The sequence below is a fragment of the Bos indicus genome, chromosome 25, assembly GCF_029378745.1.
Source record: "Bos indicus isolate NIAB-ARS_2022 breed Sahiwal x Tharparkar chromosome 25, NIAB-ARS_B.indTharparkar_mat_pri_1.0, whole genome shotgun sequence".
In the NCBI taxonomy this organism is placed as follows: domain Eukaryota; kingdom Metazoa; phylum Chordata; class Mammalia; order Artiodactyla; family Bovidae; genus Bos; species Bos indicus.
In genome coordinates, this window is record NC_091784.1 from 35,116,892 (window position 1) to 35,140,236 (window position 23,345).

The 23,345-nt window shown below is 47.2% G+C and overlaps 1 protein-coding gene across 4 annotated transcripts; it reads right to left on the bottom strand.

Annotated features, from left to right (window-relative positions):
• Positions 1-6,293: 6,293 nt before the first annotated feature.
• On the bottom strand, positions 6,294-19,259 carry CCL24 (C-C motif chemokine ligand 24). Of its 4 annotated transcripts, none has more exons than XM_070780063.1 (4): positions 18,944-19,259; positions 9,451-9,517; positions 8,864-8,981; positions 6,294-7,379 (listed from the first exon to the last, which is right to left on the bottom strand). In XM_070780063.1, exons 2-4 carry the CDS (start codon positions 9,512-9,514, stop codon positions 7,211-7,213), a joined length of 351 nt encoding a protein of 116 aa, XP_070636164.1. In that variant the 5' UTR covers positions 9,515-9,517; positions 18,944-19,259; the 3' UTR covers positions 6,294-7,210. The 4 variants fall into 4 exon arrangements, with proteins under 4 accessions (XP_070636164.1, XP_070636163.1, XP_019843881.1 ...); XM_070780062.1 differs by having other exon boundaries at positions 9,451-9,551; positions 18,944-19,258; XM_019988322.2 differs by having other exon boundaries at positions 9,451-9,618; positions 18,944-19,257.
• Positions 19,260-23,345: the final 4,086 nt, after the last annotated feature.

Here is a 23,345-nt window from a genome sequence, read left to right on the forward strand (position 1 = left end):
TTCCCTGACCAAGCATTGGACCCAGGCCCCCAGCATTTGGGGGCTTAGAGTCTTAGCCACTGGACCACCAGGGAAGACCCTGCTTTTTTAAAAATATATATATACAGGAGGTCCTTAGTGTTAGTCACTCAGTTGTGTCTGACTCTTTGCAACCCCATGGACTGCAGCCCACCAGGCTCCTCTGTCCATGAGATTTTCCAGGCAAGGATACTGGAGCGGGTTGCCATTTCCCTCTCCAGGGGATCTTCCCAACCCAGGGATCGAACCCAGATCTCCTGCACTGCAGGCAGATTCTTTACCGACTGAGCTACAAGGGAAGCCCTCACTGGCTCTTTATTTTAAATATAGTAGTGTGTACATGTCAGTCCTAAACTCCCTAACCATCCCTCCTACCACCCTTCCCTCCAGCAACCACAAGTTCTACAACAAATAGTTTTAAATTTTGTATGGAAACACAAAAGATCCAAAACAATCTTGAGAAAGAAGAACTGGAGGAAAGAAAGAGCTGGAGGAATCACATTTTCTAACTTAGACTACTTTATAAAGTGACAGTAATCAAAACAGTATGGTTCTGGCACAAAAACAGACAGAAATCAACAGAACAGAACAGAGAGCCCAGAAATAATGTGACCACATACTTAATGATCAATTAATCTACAACAAAGGAGGCAAGAATAAACAATGGAGAAAAAACAGTCTTTTCTACAAGCGGTGCTGGGAAAACTGGACAGCTACATGTAAAAGAATGAAATTAGGGGCAGGGCATCTGTGGTCATCCTGGAACCGCGGATTCCAGTTTTGCAGAACTCTGATATCTGTGGGCGCTAACATGACTTCATTTAAAGAAATCCATGGACCACTAATGAACAGAAACATGAATCAGTTTGCACTTTGGCATTCAAATCTTAGCACTTTGGGAAAGCATCAAATATAAGTTTTTGAAGACCCTGGGAACTACCATGATTATGCATTCAAGATTTGAGTCTGAATCACTTCATCAAGACTTAGATCCTCTTCAAAAGCCTTGAGTCTCACCTGTATTAAAGCTCTCCTTTGAATCCTCTCACAAAAATAAAAGCTTAAATGACTTAAAAAAAAAAGAATGAAATTAGAACATTTTCTAATACCGTATACAAAAATAAACTAAAAATCGATTAAAGACCTAATGTAAGTCCAGAAACCATAAAATTCCCAGCAGAAAACATAAATGGAACTCTCTTTGACATAAATCATAGCAATATATTTTAGGGGCATCTTTCTCCTAAAACAGCAGAAATAAAAGCAAAAATAAAGAAATGGAACCTAATTAAACTTAAAAGCTTTTGCACAGAGACTTCTCGGGTGGTCCAGTGGTTAAGAATCCACCTGCCAATGCAAAGGACATGAATTCAACCCCTGGTCCAGGAAGATTCCCATGAGTCAAGGGGCAACTAAGCCCATGCATTACAACCACTGAACTACTGTGCACCCTAGAATCCATTCTCTGCAACAAGAGAAGCCACTGCAATGAGAAGCCCATGCGCCATGACTAGAGCAAGCCAGATTCTGAGGCCCCGGAGGGTTGAGAACTGCTGTTCTGTGGGTTTCCTTCATACCCCTCTCCTCGGGCTCAGGGGCTCACCTGTGCTCACTTCCTCCCCTACCCTTGGGTTACGATTATACTTTTTGATCCACCAGCCGTGGGCTATAACAGAGCTTAATTACTCAGTTTCAGTGAGTCATATGACAGGTTTTGTCTGGGGCAGGTTGCTCTCCCAAATACAGCCCAACTTTGGTTTCACAAAGCTCTGTCTCTCCCTGACCACAGCAATTCCCAGCACCCTCTCCATCTCGGGAATATCTCAAGGTAGCAGGAGAAAGACTGGGTGACTCCATGCATTGTCATCGTGCTGGTGGCCAACCCAGAAGCGGGGCAGGAGGGTGTCACCTCCCTACACACAGACTGACTACCCACAGCCAAGGCTCACATTCTAAAGAGAGACCAGGGTCAAGGCAGGCTGGGACTTCTGGTGGACAGTTCAGTTGCTCCGCAATCAGCATTGCAGTGAGGATCTCCTTTCTGCAGAGGCACTTAATGACCATCAGAGAAATGAGACAGGAGGAAGTAGGTGGGCCCAGAGACACTGGAATGGCCACAGAAGGGTCAACCAGGTGCCCTGGCCATAGCAGGACCAGCTTCGGCTTCTCTGCCTCCTGCCTTAACTTGAGCCTGCCTGCAGTTAACACGCATTGAGTAGTTACCATGTGCCTGGCATTAGGATAAGCGTTTCCTATGCATTAAGTGCCTTATTTAGTCCTCATGGCCAATGCATGAGGCAGATACTTCTGTTATGCTCATTTTAGAGATGTGGGAACTGAGGCCAGGGAGCTCAATTAACTTTCTCCAGCATCACACAGCCAAAAATGGAGGGGGCTGGAATCAAATCCATCTGACTCCTCAGACAGAGTGGTCTCTCCTTTATTTATTTATTTTTTTGGTCACTTAAACTGATTGACTTGGTTTGCATTCCCTCAGAAACAAACCCTGAGATGAGGGTCCAAGAGTATGTAGTTTATTTAGGAGATGCAGACACACCAGCAAGAAGGGCAGGCAGCCAGAAGGGTGTGTTGTCAAGCCTGTAATTGATTGTGAAACAGCAATTTGTTGGCAGATAGCGGAGAACACATTCCCCAGGGCCTTTTCCACCAAGGAGATAGGGACTTGGGATGGTGGTTAGATGTCTACTTTATTTTATTTTTGTTAATTTTATTTGTACTATATTTGTTAACAGAACACGATGTTTTTTTTTCTACTACACTGATGCGTGCTCAATGGCTCAGTCATGTCCAACCTCAGTCATGTTCAACCCCATGGACTATATAGCCCACCAGGTTCAACCCCTGTCCGTGGGATTCTGCAGGCAAGAATACAGAATTGGGTTGCCATTTCCTTCTTCGAGACATCCACTCTAATTAGCTGTTGGTTGAGGGCTACCTGGGGCTCTTCATTCCCTGGTATTTCTGGCAAAGAATGACGTACCCAGGCACAGAGCCACAGATCCTCCTGACTGTTGGAAGAAGTCAGGAGCACACCGAAGGTATACGGCCCGAGGGAAAGGGGCACAGAAAATACAGCTTCCGTACACTAGTTTTTACTACAAAAGGGATAAGTGCACATCGCAAGAAGTTTAAACACCCCAGAAAAGTACTAATAAAGATGTCACAATATCTTCTGTCTCCCTGACTCCCATTCTGACTTGCCAAAGGCAACCACTCTTGATGGTCTGTGTCCATCAAGTTGCTAAGCATACAAGCATCTTTATTTGCACAAATAGGATCATACACTTCATGCCCTTATGCACCTTGCTTTTTTTTTTTTCCACTTAAAAATATGTCTTGGGGGACTTCCCTGGTGTCCATTGGTTAAGAATCCACTTTGCAATGCAGGGGACATGGGTTTTATCCCCGGTCTGGGAATTAAAATCCTGCACGCCACAGGGCAACTAAGCCCGTGAATAACAACTACTGAGCCCGCACTCTGAAACAAGAGAAGCCACACGAATAGCACTGCCTGCATTCTTGTACATGCACTTCTGGGCAAGTGTGTAGGACACACTCCTGGAGGTGGAATTGCTGGGTCAATGGGATGCGTGTTTAACCTTTTAACATATGCTCCCAGACCATCCAGAGAGGCTGGACCAGGAGACACACCTGCCAGCTGTAGGACAGAGTTCCAGCCTCTCCACCCTCTCGGGGGCACTCATCTCCTTGCCTTCAATCCTCTTCATGAGCCAGGCTGCCGCTGTACCAGATCTGACGAAACAAACACGAACCGCCAGATGAGAACCAGAAAAGACAGTTCCTTCAGCAGAGGAGTCAGATGCATCATTCGCGTTTTGCAGGGACTCATGGGCCACCGGGCAGGTGGGAGAGTTTCAGGGAGGATGTGAAGGAAGGCACAGGGATGTCTTCATTGGAAGCTGGGGTCAGGAAGCTGGAGACGGGATAATTAGAAGCAGACATCTTCTGTGATTGATTTGGGAGTTTGTTTGTTTCTCTAAATATTTTTTTGGTGTGGGAAAAAAGTCTTTATTGAATTTGTTACAATGTTATTTCTGTTTTTTATGTTTTGTTTTTTTGGCCACCAGGCATGTGGACTCTTAGCTCCTCTGACCAGGGATCAAACCAGCATCCTCTGCACTGGGAGGCGAAGTCTTAACAACTGGTTTTTAGTTGCTTAGTCGTGTCCAACTCTTTGTGGCCTCATGGACTGTAGCCCACCAGGCTCCTCTGTCCTTGGGATTTCCCAGGCAAGAGTACTGGAGTGGGTTGCCATTTCCTACTCCAGGGCATCTTCCCGACCCAGGGATTGAACCCAAGTCTCTTGTGTCTCCTGCATTAGCAGACAGGTTCTTTACCAATGGACCTCCAGGGAAAACCCCAGGAGTATATTTGGCTTTCTCTGACTGGCTCCAAGTTGGACAAGGGGGACCATTAAGGCGCTGGCAGTCACTGAACCCTCTCGTGATGGTTCTGGGCTGGTTGCTACAGAGGCTCTGTGTCAGAGTTCTGTTGTCACCTATGAGACCAATGTCTATTTGTGGTTCAGTCTCTCATCCCTGAAGGTGCAAGCTCTCTTCCCTCCTTAGAAAACCACTCTTATTTTCAGAGGGAAAGCTCAGTCACCATTCAGATGCCAGCTCTTTGTTAAGGATTTCTGCAGGCTCTTTTCCCCACATCAGAATGTCCTCTTTTCTGCGTGGTTTATCCATACCCTTGATTCTGCTTTGTATGGAGTTAAAAGAAAGTGCCACTCAATCCTAAAGGAAATCAGCCCTGAATATTCATCGGGAGGGCTGATGCTGAAGCTGAGGCTCCAATACTTTGGCCACTTGATGCCAAGAGCTAACTCACTGGAAAAGACCCTGATGCTGGGAAAGACTGAGGGCAGGAGGAGAAGAGGGTGGCAGAGGAAGAGATGGCTAGATTGCATCACCAGCTTAAATGGACATGAGTTTGAGCTAATAGTGAAGGACAGGGAAGCCTGGCATGCTGCAGTCCACCGTGTCGCAAAGAGTCAGACACAACTTAGCAGCTGAACAACAACAACCAGAGAACTTAAACAGTTTACTGCCAGGCTTTTCAGTGCTCTTCAGACTTTCTGTACCTGGAGGCTTGTTTTGAACCGTGGAAGGTTGGCTTGCCTCCCACCTGCAGGAAGACGGCTGGGGATCTCTCCCCAGTTGGCAATGACCGATGGAGGGAGGTATAATTCTGAGGGGTGGGTCTCACACCGCTTCCCAGTGACTGGAGCTGATTCCCCTCCGCTTGATATCACACTCTTACTGGCTGCTTTCTGTCTCTCGTGTTACATCCTCATTCTCCTGGTGGCGGTTCCTGTGCGTGCGACCAGTGCCTCCCAAATGTAGTATTTTAACCCCAATCTTTATTTTGGGGACTGCTTCTGGGGAAAACTCAAACAAAAATGAAAAGTTTTTCATCTCCCCAGAGTCCCTTGGACAACAAGGAGATCAAACCAGTCAATCATAAAGGAAATCAACCCCAAATATTCGTTGGAAAGACTGATGCTGAAGCTGAAGCTCCAATATTTTGGCCACCTGACCCGGAGAGCTGATTCAGTGGAAAAGACCCTGGTGCTGGGAAAGACTGAGAGCAGGATGGGAAGGGGTGACAGAGAATGAGATGGTTGGATGGCATCACCGACTCAGTGGACGTGAGTCTGAGCAAGCTCCGGGAGATAGGGAAGGACAGAGGAGCCTGGCGTGCTGCAGTCCATGGGGTTGCAAAGAATAGGACACAAGTTAGCAACCGAACAACGACAGCAACAACAACATTTTACAGATGAGGGAAACAGGCTCAGAGAAGTTAAGTGACATATTTCAAGCTCCTGCAGTTTATCAATCAGGATTGGTATGAAAGCCATACTGCTTTTGACTTGTAAGTGCTGATGTATTATTTTTCTCCCTGATCCTTTGAATCCAGAGACCATCTTTTATAATTTAATAGTCTTATGAAGCCTAAACAGCTGGTTGTGCAACAATGTGTTCTGTGGAAATTGTTTATAAATTTAACTGAATCCAGTCACGCATGTATGTTTCTCGAAGTTCATAACAGGATTCCCAAGGGCAGGCCGAGACCACTCCTGGGATGCCCTGGGCTCAGGCTGCCTTCATTCCCTCCCAGCCTTGAATGGACAACTCATTCAGGGTGATCTCTTGGGCACACACTCAACTGTTCACACCCCAAACCTCCCGCCCGAGGGAGATGAGAACAGGAAAGACAGGACCAACCTCGAAGGAAAGATTCTATTTTACTTGGATTGTCATTTCAGAACATCCAGTGTGTCCCTTTACACTTGACAGACAAATGACATGATGCTGGGAAAAAACTGGGATCCTCTTCGCCCTCAACTCCCACCTCATCTACCCCTCAGCAAAACGTAGGGGAAAGGCCAGCCTCAAAGGCAGAGTGGGTCTTTATCCCCAAAGCAGCAGGGAAGCCAAAACATACCATGAAGCAAAACATCTCCTCAATCCCGTATCTTCACAGAAGAATGCAGCTCCCCAGGCTGGCCCCTCACCCAAGTCCTCCAGGTGCATTCATTACAAAAACCAACGAGTTCCTGAAAACGTTATTAATCATGTCCCACAGAGGTGTGCAAGGAGGGCCAGGATCTGGCAGTGTCTGTGACCAAGAGCCCTCTATTTTTGTTGGGTTTTTATTCACCTGTGAGTAGGACAACCCAGGAGCATCCCCATCATGATGGAGAGCTACAGGTGTTGAGAGGTCACCCATCCCCAGACAGACAGACAGGCAGACAGCCTGGAGGCCTCACTACAAGACCAGAAGGCCCATCGAAGCTACCTGCAGGCTAAGGCACAAACAGAATCTGTCTGTAGGTCAGGCCTCGTCCACTGGGACTCTTATGTAACCTGTGAGTTGGAGAAGGGCCGGCTCCAGCTCAGAGGAAGGACAAAGGAGTGCCACGGCCCTGCTTCTGGGACCTTCTCTCCCCAGCTCAGGAAAAGCAAGAGGCTGGGATCCTTGGAGCCTTGGGTTTTTTAAATAAACTAGACACATCCCCTGAGAATGATGCAAAGAAACGGCAACAGCAGTCCTTTGCCTACCACCGCTGGCTCACCAGGCCCAGAGCAGCCTGCCAGGAGGCGGGACCCAGGCCCAAGCTCAGGACTGGGGGCCAGGGCCGGGCTTAGATGAAGGTGCTGTTGGCCAGGTGTCTCCAGAAGGGGGCTGTAGTGCTCATCACCCTGGTCCTAGCGGAGGCTTTCTTCTGCTTGGCATCCAAGTTCTTTACATACTTCTGGACCCACGGCAACTTGGGATTGCCACAGAACTTCTGGCCCTTCCGGGTGGTGAAGCTGTGGGGAGAAGACAGGGCACCCATGAAGCCGGGCGGGGCCGGGGAATCCCTTCCCTTCCTGAGGAGGGCACGCGGAAGCCCAGAGAACATGCGCTGCCCCAGCCTCCTGGCAGGCTCTGAACACAATGTCTTCTCTCTGTGCGTCTGCATCCCTTTGTTTCAAAAACTTCATGTTCATGTTCGGTAACCTCCTTGTCAGGTGGGGAAGCCCAGCCCTGCCTGCAGAGAACGCTGGGTCTGAAGGGAGAGACACAGTGTCTACTCACAGGGAATGAGAGAAGTTGCATTGAAAACCCCCAAGACAAAAAGGCCTCCAGTTCACACGCTGTGCAAGGAAAGGCGGTTGATAAGGATGCCAGAGCTGGGAGGAGGCAGTGGAATGCCCTCTTCCAAGCCAGGGATGCCAGGCTGTGGAGCTGGGTCTGGTGCCAATGGAGAAAATTACCAATAATAATACAATGGTTTTCTTTAATGCCCCTCAAAGATGCAGACAAAATAAAGATTCAAAGTTTTAATTAACTTCCAGACTGATAAAAGCAATTCTCTGAATTCTGTAAACCATTGCATAAACGCTTGCTTTGGGGGCTTCCCAAGTGGCACTGGTGGGTAAAGAACCTGCCTGCCAATGCAGGAGACATAAGAGACATGGGTTTGATCCCTGGGTTGGGAAGATTCCCTGGAGAAGGGCATGGCAACTCGCTCCAGTATTTATGCCTGGAGAATCCCATGGACAGAGTAGCTTGGCAGACTATACAGTTCATAGGATTGCAAAGAGCTGGACATGACTGAGGTGACTGAGCATGCAAAACAATTTGAACAAGTGTTAGCAGCTTTAAACAATTCACTACAAGGAAATGGTTATGCATAATAAATACTACCTTCTGGGTTAAGAAAAGATCACATTTCTGTTGCTGTTTACGAAGTGAGCTCCCACTTGCTGTCTCGAAACTCTGAAGTTTATTTCAAGTCCTAAGTGACTTTGAGTAGGTCACCTTTTAGCCTCGATTGCCCCCCGTCAAATGGGGATAATCAACTGCAGCTGATGTAATGGCTGAGCGGGTTAGTTAGGGGAATGTTATATGCCCCAATGGATCTCCCTGGTGGCTCACTGGTGAAGAGTCTGCCTGCCAATGCAGGAGACGCAGGTTCGATCCCTGGGTCGGGAAAGATCCCCTGGAGAAGGAAATGGCAATCCACTCCAGTAATCTGGCCAGGAAAATCCCATGGACACTAGCCTGGTGGGCTACAGTCCGTGGTATGGCAAAGAGTCGGAAGAAGTAAGCAACTACACAGCAACAACAAAAATAGGCCCCAGAGGTTGCCTCGTATATTTATGATGGTCAACTCTGAATCCTCTTGCTAATCTCACGGTGAGGAAGCTGAGGTTCAGGGGGGTGGGGTGACCTGTCCGGGATCACAGAGCAGGGCCCTCAGTGGGCCTGGAGTAATAGTTACTCCTCCTCCTGAGTAATAGTTACTCACATCACTCCTGCCTGGGGGCAGATGCTCCTGTTGGTAAGCTGGTAGCTTATCACTCGGCTCTCAGGAATTTTCTTGGAAATGAAGGTAATGCAGCAGGAAGAGGGGAGTGTCACGGAGTCTAGAAGACAGGAGAGAAAAGAGCCATGGTCTCCACTAGCCTGCCCTAGACTCTGAGCTTCAATAAGGGCCCATACCCTAAGGACTTCCCTGGTGGCTCAGGGATAAAGAATCCGCCTGCAACGTAGGAGCCGCAAGAGACACAGGTTGGATCTCTGGGTTGGGAAGATCACCTGGAGGAAGGCACGGCAACCCCACTCCAGTATTCTTGCCTGGAGAATCCCATGGTCATAGGGGGCTGGCAGGCTAAAGTCCATAGGGTCACAAAGAGTTGGACATGACAGAAGCGACTTAGCATACACGCACCCTGCGTTAAACACCTCCGGTCCAGCCACTGGGCTGCCCCCCTTCTCACCATTCCCCTGCAGACCGAGGCTGCTCGGTCCTCCATGCTCTGCTATGCCATCCCAGTCATGCCCTTGGGATGGCTATCCCGAACAGGAGACCCAGGATTGGGTCAGAGGTCTTACCTGCAGGGGCAATGCACAGGGCCAAGAGGAGGAGGCTGGTTGCCATGGTCACGGGCCCTGCCATGTTCTGGAGAGCAGAGAGGGCAGCTCAGGGCTCAGTGCTGGCAGGCAAGAAGAGAACGGCTGGGATGAGAGCACTTGACCTACCCTCTGGCCCTTTTCAGGCAGCTAGGAGGAAACATCGGTTTATATAGCGGCCTCTCTTTGGGAAGCCTCCCCCCCCATTCAAAGTCCTAGAAGCCTCAGATCTGCAAAGGGGAAGTTGTTGCCTGCTGAGTCAGGGGTTATCCTGAGCATGCTAAGAAAGAGCTGGAGGAGGAGGGCATTCCCCCGCCAGGGTGAAGAGCAAACACATTGGATGCACAGTCAGAAGGCTGATATGGAGCCTGGCTATGCTGGCCATTGCCTGTGGGACTCTGGGTCAGTCATTCACCTCTCTGAGTCTCAGTTTCTTCATCTGAAAATGGGTAACACTATCATCCATTCACTCATTTAGCAGCTCTTATTAGGCATGTACCCTGTGCCAGGCTTCTAAGTGGGGAGGCACATATAAGATCAAGTGCATAGAATCAGCTATTGCAGGTGCTGGCGGAGTGGGCGTAGAGTCAAGTATCATCCGTCTCCAGCCCCTCAGACCCCTTGCCCATGCTCATGCACACCGCCTCTTGGTGACCTTGCCTTTCTAGCCCCCAAGCTGCCAGAGCTGCCTAGCCTACAGGCTCTAGGAAAGTGGGAAGTGTCTGGAAACTTACATCCTCAGGGAAGCCCTTGACCAGTGCTGGCTGGAGGGGTACAGACTCCAGGTCCAGTGTGATCTACACTGTTTCCAGTGTTCCTGTCAGGGCTGAGTCAGTTTCTCTTTGTGAGACAAGGCTTGAGTGACCCCTTCCCTTCGGTGTCTGCTTCCCTTCTCCCCTGCTGGTTTCGCCTGGAAGCACTGTTGGATAAACCACTGGCCCATGAATCCTCATCTCAGGGTCTCCTTTAGGGACCCAAACCTGAGACAAGGGGACATTGGAAGGACTGGCCAGTACTGCGAGGAGGAAAGTAGGGGATGCCCTTGTGGAGGGTGTGAGGTTGGCTGTGCTGAGGTTTGGAGGATGAAAGGCAGTGGGGACTGTCCTAGAGCTTTGTAACCCGTAATACTCAGCTCAGTTGTCACACTGAATGGAACATGATACCCACCCAACTCCGTCCCCCATTCCTGGCTCCCAGCCTGGGACCCCATGTTTAGAGACTGCTGCTTCCTTTCCCAAATCTACTCCGTCCTCTCCATTCCATTTCTCACAGGAACAGCTGGCTTTCTCCAGCCTCTCCACTCTGGTCTTGCAAGAGCACACCTGTGGGGCACGACAGTGGCCCACATCACCTGGCTGATGGTGACCAGCTGTGTGTCTATGCCTCCCAGTTGACCATGAACACCTTGAGATCAATGTCCCATTTCCACCAAGTCCCGTGCAGGTCACCTCTTCCATGGCCAGTATTTGTAGAATGAATATATGATGGACCAACTCTGGGTCACTCTCCTCTGGATCAGGGACTCCCATGGGATCTCTGCCCAGCCCGACTGGGGTCAGTGGGTACACAGGGGAGCCACGTGGCAGGTCTTCTGATGGGGACAGGGATGAAGTCGGGGAGGCCTTGATCAGCAGTGCCTTGTTCATAGAGTGAAAATTGCTGAGCACCCCACTCAGCTCCTCCCCAGCCAGCAGTGGCAACTCTCACTGGACAGAAGATGGGAGCATTCAATGAGAGCCCTTTACATGTGCAAGAGCTTTTCACAAGTCCATTTTAGGGCACCCCTTCTAATCCTTGCTCCTCAGTGATTCAGAGGGGACACCCTGTTGTCTGTCTGGGTTTCATGACTCAGGGGGCACTGGGAAGGGAAGTAGCACGCCAGAGAAGAGTGGGGACTGGACTGAGCAGGGTGGGAAGCCTTCGTGCATTGACCACATGTTGCAACCGGAGTGGGACGGCAGAAGGTCATCTAGTGGGAGGGTTTGGGGTGGGGTGCCTCACCCCAATTAGTTAACACCAATTACAGACTTCCCCAAGACACTTCAAAAAAAACACACAAAAACCCACTCAAACACAACATGGTAAAACAACTACACTCCAATAAAAATTAGTTTTAAAATAATAAAAGAAAGGCTGGTTCAAGACAAAACGAAACACGATACCCAGTCTCACTACTCTGTCTGGGGAAGCAGGTAAGGCAGGGATTACCAACCTGTTTTACAAAGGGGAAAAATGCAATCTACAAAAGATGACTAGACACCACCACAGAGCCACTTACCCCGACTCCCATCACGGGGACCTGCATGTTCCCGCTTGAAACGGGGAATCCAACAGCCAGAGCAATTACTCAAAGTAAGAGAGGGATAAGTTGAAGGTTTCAAGAAAGCAGAATAGAAAGAGATAGCTAGAGAAAGAGAAGGAAGGCAGGAGGGCAAGACAGTGGATGCAAAGACTTGGGGAAGGAGTCCATTCGTTACGACTACGAGCTCCCATTTCTGGGGGCCCAGGTTCAAACCCTGGTCCATGAACTAGGATCCCACATGGTGCAAGGTGGCCAGAAAGAAAGGGGGTTGCTCCATGAAGCACCCAGAGCCCCTCCACTCCAGCTCAGACCCTGCCCCTTCCCCTGCTGTGCTTTGTCCATCTGAGAAGTTGGGGTGTTGGCCAGATCTGCATTTCCCCCGGTGTTGCAGTCACACCACCACGGGGATACAAGAATGGGCGCTTTTCATTTTAATTTAAATGTTAGGGTCTATGATGAGGGGTTTTATATCTATGACAGTGATAGAGAAAATATGAGTTGACTAAAAAAAATGAGGGCTGAAAGTTAGTCTCAAAGTTGTGTCTGATTCTTTGAGATCCCATGGACTGTAGCCAGCCCAGCTCCTCTGTCCATGACATTCTCCAGGCAAGAATACTGGAGTGGGTTGCCATTCCCTTCTCCAGGGGATCTTCCTGACCCAGGGATTGAAATCGGGCCTCCTGCATTGCAAGCAGATTCTTTTTTTTTTTTTTTTTAAACTTTACAATATTGTATTAGTTTTGCCAAATATCGAAATGAATCCGCCACAGGTATACCCGCGTTCCCCATCCTGAACCCTCCTCCCTCCTCCCTCCCCTACCCTCCCTCTGGGTCGTCCCAGTGCACCAGCCCCAAGCATCCAGTATCGTGCATCGAACCTGGACTGGCGACTCGTTTCATACATGATATTATACATGTTTCAATGAAATCGGGCCTCCTGCATTGCAAGCAGATTCTTAACCAACTGAGCCACTTCTCCTTCATTGCGAGCAGATTCTTTACCAACTGAGCCACTAGGGAAGCCTTTTTTGACTAAAAAAACGAAATAAAGCAAATCACAGAACAAATGGTATGTAAATACGACAGAAACAGAGACAGCATATCTGAAATCTAAGAATATCTGCAGTCTGAGAAGCCTGGCCAAGATCCTTGCTGAGGGCCTTTCCCTTCCGATGTTTTCTTCAGAGGAGCTGGCCCTGGGGAGGAATTGAGCAGTTGGGGGGATCAGAGCTGTTCCTGGCAGGGAGCAGGTGGCAGTGGTCCTGCCCTCATGAACAGTAGCCAGGGTGCTGTCCTGGTTGCCTCTCCTGGGTGGGTCACACCATGAGCGACGATGAAGCACAGAATTCAAAGGGAAGCTGGGCCAACGCACAGCGGCCAAATGGACGAGGGCGCTCCAAGGCACATCCTCATAAGAACCGATCAGAAGAGGTGAGCTGTTAGCTTGGACTAGAAACAACTCCATACACAAAGACGAGTCCCAGCAAGAAAGAATGGGCCTTGATGACCCTAAGTGGTACAAAAGCAGACCACAGACAGGGGTTATGATGTTCGGCTGGGGTGCATGGGGTAGGAAAGGTGACCAACGGAGCAGAGCCCCACCTGCCGATGAAGGTGCTAAGTACTTTGAAGCTCTTGTCTGCGTTAATTTTCCCCACTTTATAGCAAGGAGACTGAAACTCCAAGGTTAGGAAAGGGGAGAGCTGGCATTTGAACTGAGTTCTACCTGAGTTCAAGGTTCAGGCGGTGCCTCTCGCCAGGCAAGCTCAGCCGTGATCCTGTTGGCGGGGGGCCACTCAGTTTTGAGGTCAGGGTCAGTGAGGTCAGATCTGTGGTCTCGAGTCATGGTTGGATACACCAGCAGGTGTGATAGGAAGGGACCGGGGGCAGGGATTGGAGATCACGTAGCTTCCCAGGGGAGGGACGATCAGGGGTCGAGAGAGCTTAATTGGCTCTGCTCCACACATTAGACTGACCTGAGGTGCCTAGAGGAGAGGGCGATACGGAATCTGGGTGTGACCCCTGGCGCGTCCTGGATTGTGGGTAAGAAGCACCTGTGGGTTTCCTAAGACCCACATCATGGAAGCCAGTCCAGAACCCATCTTTTAAAGACCCTCCCAACTTGGAATAAACATTTTGCATCAGTTAAAAAAAAAATAAAGCCCCTCCCTAAACCCTGAGAAGACTGACCAGGAGCCATGGCTCAGAGGACCACCTTTCTAGATTGGAGAGTCACCTGCCAGAGTTGAAATCTTAACTCAGCTGGGTGGCCAGTGTTACTTAACTCCTCCAAACCTTAGCATCCACACCCCGTCTGTAAAATGGGACATAGTGACAATATCTGTCTTGTAGGTTATTATGAGGATTCAGTAAGATAACTCATGTCAAGTATTTGGCTCCCCGTCTGGATAGATCAAGTTCCCACGAGAAGATGGTTATGTGTTTCCTTTATTTCCCGACAAATATTTATTATACTAAGTGGCAGGTAAGTTCTAGGGACAAGGGATCCAGGAGCGAACACAACTCAGAAAGTCCATTTCTTCATGGAAAGACCATTCTTTCTTTGGGAGATAATATATCAAGTACAAAACAGTGATAATTGTATCTTATAATCTACCAGGCAATGACATATTAAATGCCTTTTGTAAGGAGACTTTTATAAACTCTTCATTGACTTGGAAGCATTAAAAATTTTACAAAAATATTGGCTTATTTACCAAAGATGTAGTTCACTAAAGTGTATACCTATTAGAACATTTCAGCAAACAAAAGGTGGTCATCTTGTTTTGTTGTTTTTATTACAACTTGTTTACAAGCTGGTGAACTGACTAAGCAATCTTAGTCTCTTCCAGTGACCTTTCGTATATCATGTCATTTAATCTAATCTTTACAATAATGACCCTATGGAGTAGATATTATTAATTTTGTTGCACGGAGGTGAAGTAACTTGTTCCTGGTCACACGGTCCCTGACTGAATCTTATTTGCAGCTGAAACCTCAACCACAATGTAGGGTGTTAGAAATATAGAGGGAATGTGAGGAAGAAAAAAGGTTAAGAAATAGAAGGCAAATGGACAAGCTGATCCTAAAATTCACGTGGAAGTGCAAGGAACTCAGAACAGCCAAAACAATCCTGAAAAAGGAAGCAAAGTTGGAGGACTAACACTTCCAGATTTCAAAACTTATTGCACCCTAAGGTAATCAAGATAGATTGATACCGGCATGAGGACAGATATGTAGATTACAGGAACAGAGTTGAGAGTCCAGAAAGAAACCCTTACATTTACAGTCAATTGATTTTTGACAAGGGTGCAAAGTTCATTTGATGGGAAAGAACAGTCTCTCAACAGTTGTGTTGGAACAACTGGATATCCATAAGCAGATAAATAAAGTGACGCCCCTCTTCATACCACATAGAAGAATTAACTCAACATAGAGCGAAAATCTAAATGAAAGAGCTAAAACTATAAAACTCTCAGCCAGGCTCCTCTGTCCATGGGGATTCTCCAGGCGGGAATACTGGAGTGGGTTGCCATTCCCTCCTCCAGGGGATCTTCCCAACCCAGGGATGGAACCCAGGTGGCCCACATTGCAGGCGGATTCTTTACCATCTGAGCCACGGGGGAAGCCCTTAGAAGAAAACATAGGTATAAATCTTTGTGACCTTGGATTAAGTAACAGTTTCTTTGATATGACACTAAAAGCACAAGCAAGCAAAGAAAAAAATAAATAAGTTGGACTTCTTTAAAATTAAAAACCTTTGTGAATCAAAGCACACTCTCAAGAAAGTGAGTAGCCAACCCACATAATGGGAGAAAATATTTGGAAATTATCTGATAATTCTAGGATCCAGAATATACAAAGTCCACAATTCAAAGACAAAAAAATATAATTTTAAAATAAGCAAAGAATTTAACTAGGCATTTCTCCAAAGAAGAGAGACAAATGTTCCATAAGCACATGAAAAGATGCTCAGCATCATTAGTCAATAGGGAAAAGCAATGAGCTATCACAATGAGATATCACTTCGCACCCACAAGGATGGCTATGAAAAAAAAACAACAGAAAATAAAAAGCGTTGCCAAGGAAATGGGAACCCTCACACATTACTCATGGGGAATGTAAGATGGTATAATTACTATGGAAAAATTTGGCAGTTCCTCAAAAAGTTAAATGTAGAGTTACAATATGATCCAATAACTTCATACCCTCACCCTAACCCTAGAAAACGGAAAACAGACATTCACATGGAAACTTGCACCTGAACCTTCATAGCAACAGTATTCGTAGTAGCTGGAAAGTGGGAACAGCCTGATGTCCCTCCAGTGATAAATGGACAAGGCTCCAGTGCAATGTACAGCGGGATTTTATTCAGCCGTGAGAAGGAGCGAAGTACCGATATATTCATTAAGTTAAATGACGGGCACAACAGTCCAGACACTATGATTCCATTGGTAGGAAATGTTCAGAACAGACAAATCCATAAGGATTTACAGCAGATTACTGGCTGCTGGGGGCCTGGTAGGAAGAGAAAGTAAGGAGATACAGAGTTTCTTTTGGAGGTGATAAAAATGTTCTAGAATTTTATAGTAGTGACGGTTGTACAAACTGTGAGTATACCACTCACACGTATGTTTTAAAGAGGTTAAAATGGTGAATTCTTACGTGATGTGGATTTTATCTAAATTAAAATTTAAAGGAGGGAATTCCCTGGAGATCTAGTTTGGTTAAGACTCTGTGCTCTCACCGCCACGGGCTCAGCTTCAATCCCTGGCGGGGAAACTAATCTCACAAGTCCTGCAGCACAACCAAAAAAGAAGAAGCTGCTGAGGACACCTTCCAAATGTTTGTTCCAGTGGTGGGGCCTTGAAGGCTTCATAAAGGCCACACCCAGTTTCAAAACTCTCGTCTATCTCCCTCACATGGCCTGACTTTCATCCAAGGGTCTGATTAATGAGAGTGAAATCTGAGAGGGCACACAGGTGGGCAGGAAGCAGTGGGTTTTCCCCCGGCTCTCCCCGACCCTGGGCACACTTCCTGGCAAACAAGCAGAAAAGGAAGCTTCCTTAGGCGGGTTCCGTGGCCGAGTCCTCAGAGAGATGAAGCTTTGAGGGCCTCCTTCTCTCTCTTTCCTCCCCCGACCCTCCTAAGACCCCAGTACTTCCTGACTCCCTCTGTCCCTTCTTATATCAAAGCCTACTGTATAAAAAGGCAATAAAAGACACTCATTCCCTCTACACACAAGTGACTTTTAACAGCTTACAATGGGCTTCCCAGGTGGTGCCAGTAGTAAATACACCTGCCAATGCAGGAGACTCAGAAGATGCAGGTTTGATCCCTGGGTTGGGAAGATCCCCCGGAGGAGGAAATGGTGACCCACTCCAGGGACAGTGGAGCCTGATGGGCTGTAGTCCATGGGTTCGCAAAGAGTCCGATGCAACCGATCAAGTGAGCATACACACACATGCACACAATAGCTTAAAATAAGAGGGTTGTTTTTGTATTCTAGGCCTCTGGAAATGAGGATCATGGAAGCCATGTTTGTCCTTCTTGGAGAAGAGTGTTGAAAATATGCAAAGGGTGGGGGGACTTCCCTGGTGGTCCAGTGGTTAAGAGTCTGCCTGCCCATGCAGGAGACACGGGTTCAATCCCTGATCCGGGAAGATCCCACATGCCGCAGGGCAACTGAGCCTGTGTGCCACAGCTACCGAGCCTGCACACACTCTAGAGCTCCACCACAAGAGAAGTCCCTGCAATGGGAAGCTCACGCACCGCAACTGGAGAGTAGCCCCCGCTTGCGGTGACTGGAGAAAAGCCAGTGCAGCAAGGACAGGCCAAGGACAGCCAACAATAAATAAATAAATAAATACATTGTTTCAAAAAAGAAAATATGCAACAGGGGAAGGAGTGCGTGAACCCAAGGGTGCTGAATTGAAAGCAGAGGTGTCCATGTAAATATCATCTTTCAGAAACGGTAGTACACCAGTAGTGATGAGCATACCTGGCAAAGATATTTCTCCTTGGAGAAATAAACGATTCCAGTGCTGGGTCAAAGAAAGCAGAAACTGGAATATCCTTTTGGTGCCAGAAAGAAAGAAATTGCCCAAAGAATCATATGTCCAAAGGACACAGGAGCTAGCTTGCCGGAGCTCACACTGGCCAAGTCTGAGACAGTTGATCAGTAATAGTGGATAGTGATGAACTGAATAAAATAAGAATCAATCAATTAATAAAGTGTGGGGTTGAATTTTTGTCTCCCTCAAAAAAATGAGTGTTGGGGTCCTAACCCCCAGAATCAAAATGGGACCTGATTTGGAGACAGAGTCTTCACAGAGAAAATCAAGTTAAAATGAGGTCATTCAGAAGAGATAAAATCCGATATAACTGGTGTCCTTAGGCGTGCACACAAGCTCAGTTGGTCAGTCCTGTCCAACTTTTTACGACACCGTGGATTGTAGCCTCCAGGCTCCTCTGTCCATGGGATTTCCCAGGCAAGAACACTGGAGTAGGTTGCCATCTCCTCCTCCGGAGATATTCCCCACCCAGGGATCAAACCTGCATCTCCTGCATGATAGCCAGATTCTTGACCACTGAGCCACCCCTGAGCTTCCTCCATCCATAGGATTTTACAGGCAAGAATACTGGAGTGGGTTGCCATTCCCTTCTCCAGGGGCATCTTCCCGATTCAGGGATCAAACCTATGTCTCTTGCATTTCCCACATTCGCAGGCAGATTCTTTACCCCTAGCACCACCTGGGAAGCCCCTTTCTGAGCTCTTACCTGATCCTTTATTATTCCCATTTCACAGGTGAGGAAACTGAGGCTCAGAGCGGTTAAATGACCTACTCAAGCCCCAGAGCCATGATGCAGCAGGACTGGTCCTCCATCTTCTGTTGAAGAACCACGGCACCAGGCTCCATCAGCTCTCTCCTGGATTCCTGCCCCGACCTCCTAACTGAAAGTGGCTGAAGACAGAGTGTCTGGGGTGGAAAGTGAGGGAGATGCGGGAAGGAGCCAGGAGGATGGATAGGCACTGGGGTAAGACATGCAGAGTATCAGGGGAGAGCAGGCTGGGGGTATCACTGCTATCCCTGGTACCCTCCCCACCCGTTACCCAACACACACACGGTCCCAAAGGACTGGGAACAGGGGATGGTCCTGGGAGCCACTTACCTGGAGGTGGCTAAGTGACAAGTTGTAGCACCAAATCTAGAAATGTTTCCCCTTTCCTATCGTGTCTGGGAGAGTAGGCGGGGAGGAGGGGCCTCGAGGGCAGGGAGGGGATCCTCCTGTACATTTCACTTTGGCTTGGCTTGAAAACTCAAAAGTCCAAAGTTCACGAGGACATCTGAGAATATGGCTTCATTGCATGGGGTGGGGGTGAGTGCTCGGAGAGAGAGGCCAGCCCATTGATAGACCGGGGGAGCTCTGACGGGGCGGTCATCTCCTCGCATACCCTAAGCCCCGTCCCGGAAGGGAAGTGGCCCTGGGCAGTGCAACGGGGAGACAGGTGACAGCTATGAAGCACCTTGCCCTTTGATCTCTTGATAGGAGGACTTCCCAGAACTCAACTTTTCTTTTTTTTTTCAAACACCTTTATTTTACTGGGCTGTGAAAAAAATTGCTGTTGTTGAGTCACTAAGTCTTGTCTGACTCTTTGCGATCCCATGGACTATAAGCCTGCCAGGCTCCTCTCTCCATGGGATCTCCCGGGCAAGAATACTGGAGTGGGTTGCCATTTCCTCCTCCAGGGGATCCCCCTCCAGGGGATCTTCTTGACTCAGGGATCGAGCCCAAGTCTCCTGCCTTGGCAGGCAGATTCTTTACCACTGAGGCACGCTTGAAAAGTGAATATGAGGTAATCTCAAAGGCAAGTAAATAGTTAATAGAGGTGAAGGTGTCGATTGGCAAGCATCAAGGTGAAAATAAAGGTCTGTGGCCAAGGCTGGGGGGAGATAAAGGACCACATGGTAATGATCACACAAACAGGGCCGGTGGATGGGGTGCTAACAGAGAGGTAGGATGGAGTAAGAAGTATTTCCTAGTTAGAGATGTCCACTCCTCAATTCCTCCCCCAAAATGGTTTTTATTCCCTCAAGAGAAGAAAGGGAAAACAAATATCATATATGAATGCATATATATGGAATCTAGAAAAATGGTTCTGATGAACTGATTCGCAGGGCAGGAATAGAGATGCAGATGAGGAGAACAGACTTGCGGACCCAGGGTGGGAAGGAGAAGGGGGGATGAACTGAGAGAATAGCATCGACATATATACACTGTCGTGTGTGAAATAGACAGCTCTCTGTGTATAGCATAGAGAGCTCATTTTGCTTCTCTCTGTTGGCCTAGAGGGGTAGGAAGGTTGGAGGATGGAGGCTCAAGAGGGAGGGGATATATGTATACTTATAGCTGATTCACATTGTTGTACAGCAGAAACTAACACAACTTTGTAAAGCAATCATACTCCAATTAAAAATAAATTAAAAAAAAACTCCAAAATATTCACAATGGTTACTTCTGACTCCAGGAATTTAAAATAAAAATTTTTCTACATTTCCTGAAAAGAAAAAGAAGGAGAAACAAAATTAACCCTCATCTTTAACCCTAATCTTTAACAAAAGTGAATAAAATAAACTGCATTGAGTCTTTCAGCAAACACACAACACCAATATGTAAGATGTTTGTTTCCAACTGAAACAGGGTTAGGAAATATTATGTAATAAACCAAAAATCTAATTGTAGGCCTATTTATTGATGATGTATATAAATATACTGGTAAAATAGGCTTCTTGACCAAGGAATAAAAACTAAAGATATGATTATGTCAGTGGCTCAGTGCATAAAATGAACTCAAAAATAAAAAATATTAAAGTCTCATAAATTTAAAATAATCATTCTTGCGATATGAATTTATGCATTCACTCTATTTGTTTTTATCATACATCAGGCTTATAGGAGGGAATCCTTCATGGCTCAGACAGTAAAGAATCCACCTGCAATGCAAGAGACCTGGGTTCAATCCCTGGATCAGGAAGATCCCTTGGAGAAGGGAACGGCAACCCACTCCAGTATTCTTGCCTGGAGAATTTCATGGATAGAAGAGCTTCATAGGCCATAGTCCATGGGGTTGCAAAGACACGAATGAGCAACTAACACATATGTTTATAGCACTGGAGATCAGAGCTCAACTTAATGGAAGCAGGAGCAGAGACAGTGGTACTGCTAACCAGCTAGCCCAGTCTGCCTAGTGAACTGGGACAACTCTAAACCAAAGGGAACTAGAAGATCCCCTGGCATATCTCAGTCAGTGCTACCATCTGGCTTTCCCAACGGCTCCGATGGTAAAGAATCCACCTGCAATGCTGGAGACAAAGGTTTGATCCCTGGGTTGGAAAGATCCCCTGGGGTAGCAGATGGCAATTCACTCCAGTATTCTTGCCTGGAGAATTCCATAGACAGAGGAGCCTGGTGGGCTACAGTCCAGGGAGTCGCAAAGAGTTGGATAAAACTGAGCATACAGGCACATTGTTCTGTCTTAGACACTGGAGGTCCCAGGAAGACAGAAGCAGGGGTCAAGAGGTAAAACTCAACAAAGGAAGACATTAGTAGTGGCCAGAGCCATATAGAGACAAATCTGCACATCTTGGATGGTATCGAGTTCCCCAACAAGTGGGCCATGCAAGCACTTCTTGGCAGACCTCCCTAGTGGGAAATTCAAGCTTTAGATGAAGAAGTCCCATGTAGCGCTGAGGTTCTGGGATCCAGGGAAGGACCCATTTCAGACTCAATGCCACTAGAACTCTAAGTCCAGTGCAAAGACAAACACACAAATGAATGATTACACTTGAGCATGATAAGGCATAGGAAGCAGAGAGATTAAGAGCACGCGCATTAGCGGTGATTAAGCGAGGGTTCAGATCCTGGCTCTGTTGGCCTCGATTTTGTCATCTGTGAAGTGGGGATGAAACCCTTTGCTTCCCAGGGGTATTAGGAGAAGAGAGTGAACCATGAGCTGTACATAATGTTCCTGGCAGGGTGTCTGACCTGCAATAAATGTTAACAAGGGGGAGTCTTCGCTAGTGCCAAGGACCTGCCAGGCACAAAGAGACAAAGGGCTCTGGGAGCACAAAGGAAAACATGGCTGTATGTGGGGGATGCGGAAGCTTCAGGAAAAAAGGCAGCCAACTCCTGGTATATATTTGGAGAAAACTGTAATTTGAAAAGATACATATATCCCAGTGTTCACTGTAGCACTGTTTACAGTAGCCAGAACATGGAAGCAACTTAAATGTCCATTGGCAGAGGAATGGATAAAGAAGATGTGGTACATATATACAATGGAATATTACTCAGCCATAAAAAAGAAGGAAATAATGCCATTTGCAGAAACATGGATGGGCCTAGAGATTGTCATACTGAGTGAAGTAAGACAGAGAAAGACAAATACCATATGAGATTGCTTATATGTGGAATCTAAAAAAAAATGGTAAAAATGAGCCTATTTATAAAACAGAAATAGAGTCACAGATGTAGAAAGCAAAATTATGATTACCAAGGGGGACAGGGAGAAGGGTAAATGGGGAGACCGGGATGACATATACACACTATATATAAAATAGAGAATAAGGATCTACTGTTTAGCACAGGGAATACTACCCCAATACTCTGTAATGACCTGTGTGGGAAGAGAATCTAAAAAAAGGAGTGGGTATATGTACACAGGTAAGTGATTCACTTTGCTGTACACCTGAAATTAACACAACTTTATAAATCAACTGTACTCCAATAAAAATTAATCAATTTTTAAAAAAAGAAGACAACAGGAACTCCCACAGGATGAGGGGGTCAAAGGTATTCTAAGCCAATGGGAAGCTTGGTAAGCAACGGATTGACTGAGTTCTGGAAGGTGATGAGAGGAGATGAGGTTGGGAGATTGGCGGCAGAGATAACATAAACATACCTCAATCGTCCTGCCCCAGATGCAACTCACGTATTGTTCTTAACGTCCAGTCAAGTCACCATTGTCCCCTTCCCCATATCTAATAATGTCTCTAATTTTGTTGATTGAACCAATTTAACTCCCAGACCCACCTGTTCCTTCTCAACCCCATCCCACTGCCCCCCAACTTGCCTCCGTCCCATCTGTTCTGCACACAGATGCGAGAAATCTCCTCCTACAGTGCACACTGCCCGGCTCACTCCCCTGCCTAGACTTCTTCACTAGGACCCCATCACCAACAACTAAACTTTCAACCATTCCATCATCTCCAGAATGTTTACCCACCACCCAATCTATCTTACACCTAACAGAAATTGAGCTCATCCCAAAATATCCACGACCGAGTTCCCCAGCGGTCCATTGGTTAGGACCTGGAGTTCTCACTGCCAGGGGCCTGGGTTTGATCCCTGGTCAGGCCACTAAAATCCCTCAAGCTGCATGCACAGTCAAAAAAAAAAAGAAAAAAGCACACACACAAAGTCCTTGAAATCACAGATTTAATGTACTGGCTATATTTTTTCCCAATATGCATTGAAATAAACCCACAAATATTAAAGTAAACCAGGAGTGAGT

Excerpts from the sequence above, each read along its gene's own strand:
- CCL24 (XM_070780063.1), bottom strand. The coding sequence starts at position 9,514 with ATGGCAGGGCCCGTGACCATGGCAACCAGCCTCCTCCTCTTGGCCCTG. Across the intron at positions 8,982-9,450 it reads CCTGTGCATTGCCCCTGCAG|ACTCCGTGACACTCCCCTCT; the intron begins GTAAGACCTCTG and ends CCTGTCTTCTAG. Across the intron at positions 7,380-8,863 it reads TGCCCCCAGGCAGGAGTGAT|CTTCACCACCCGGAAGGGCC; the intron begins GTGAGTAACTAT and ends TTCTCCCCACAG.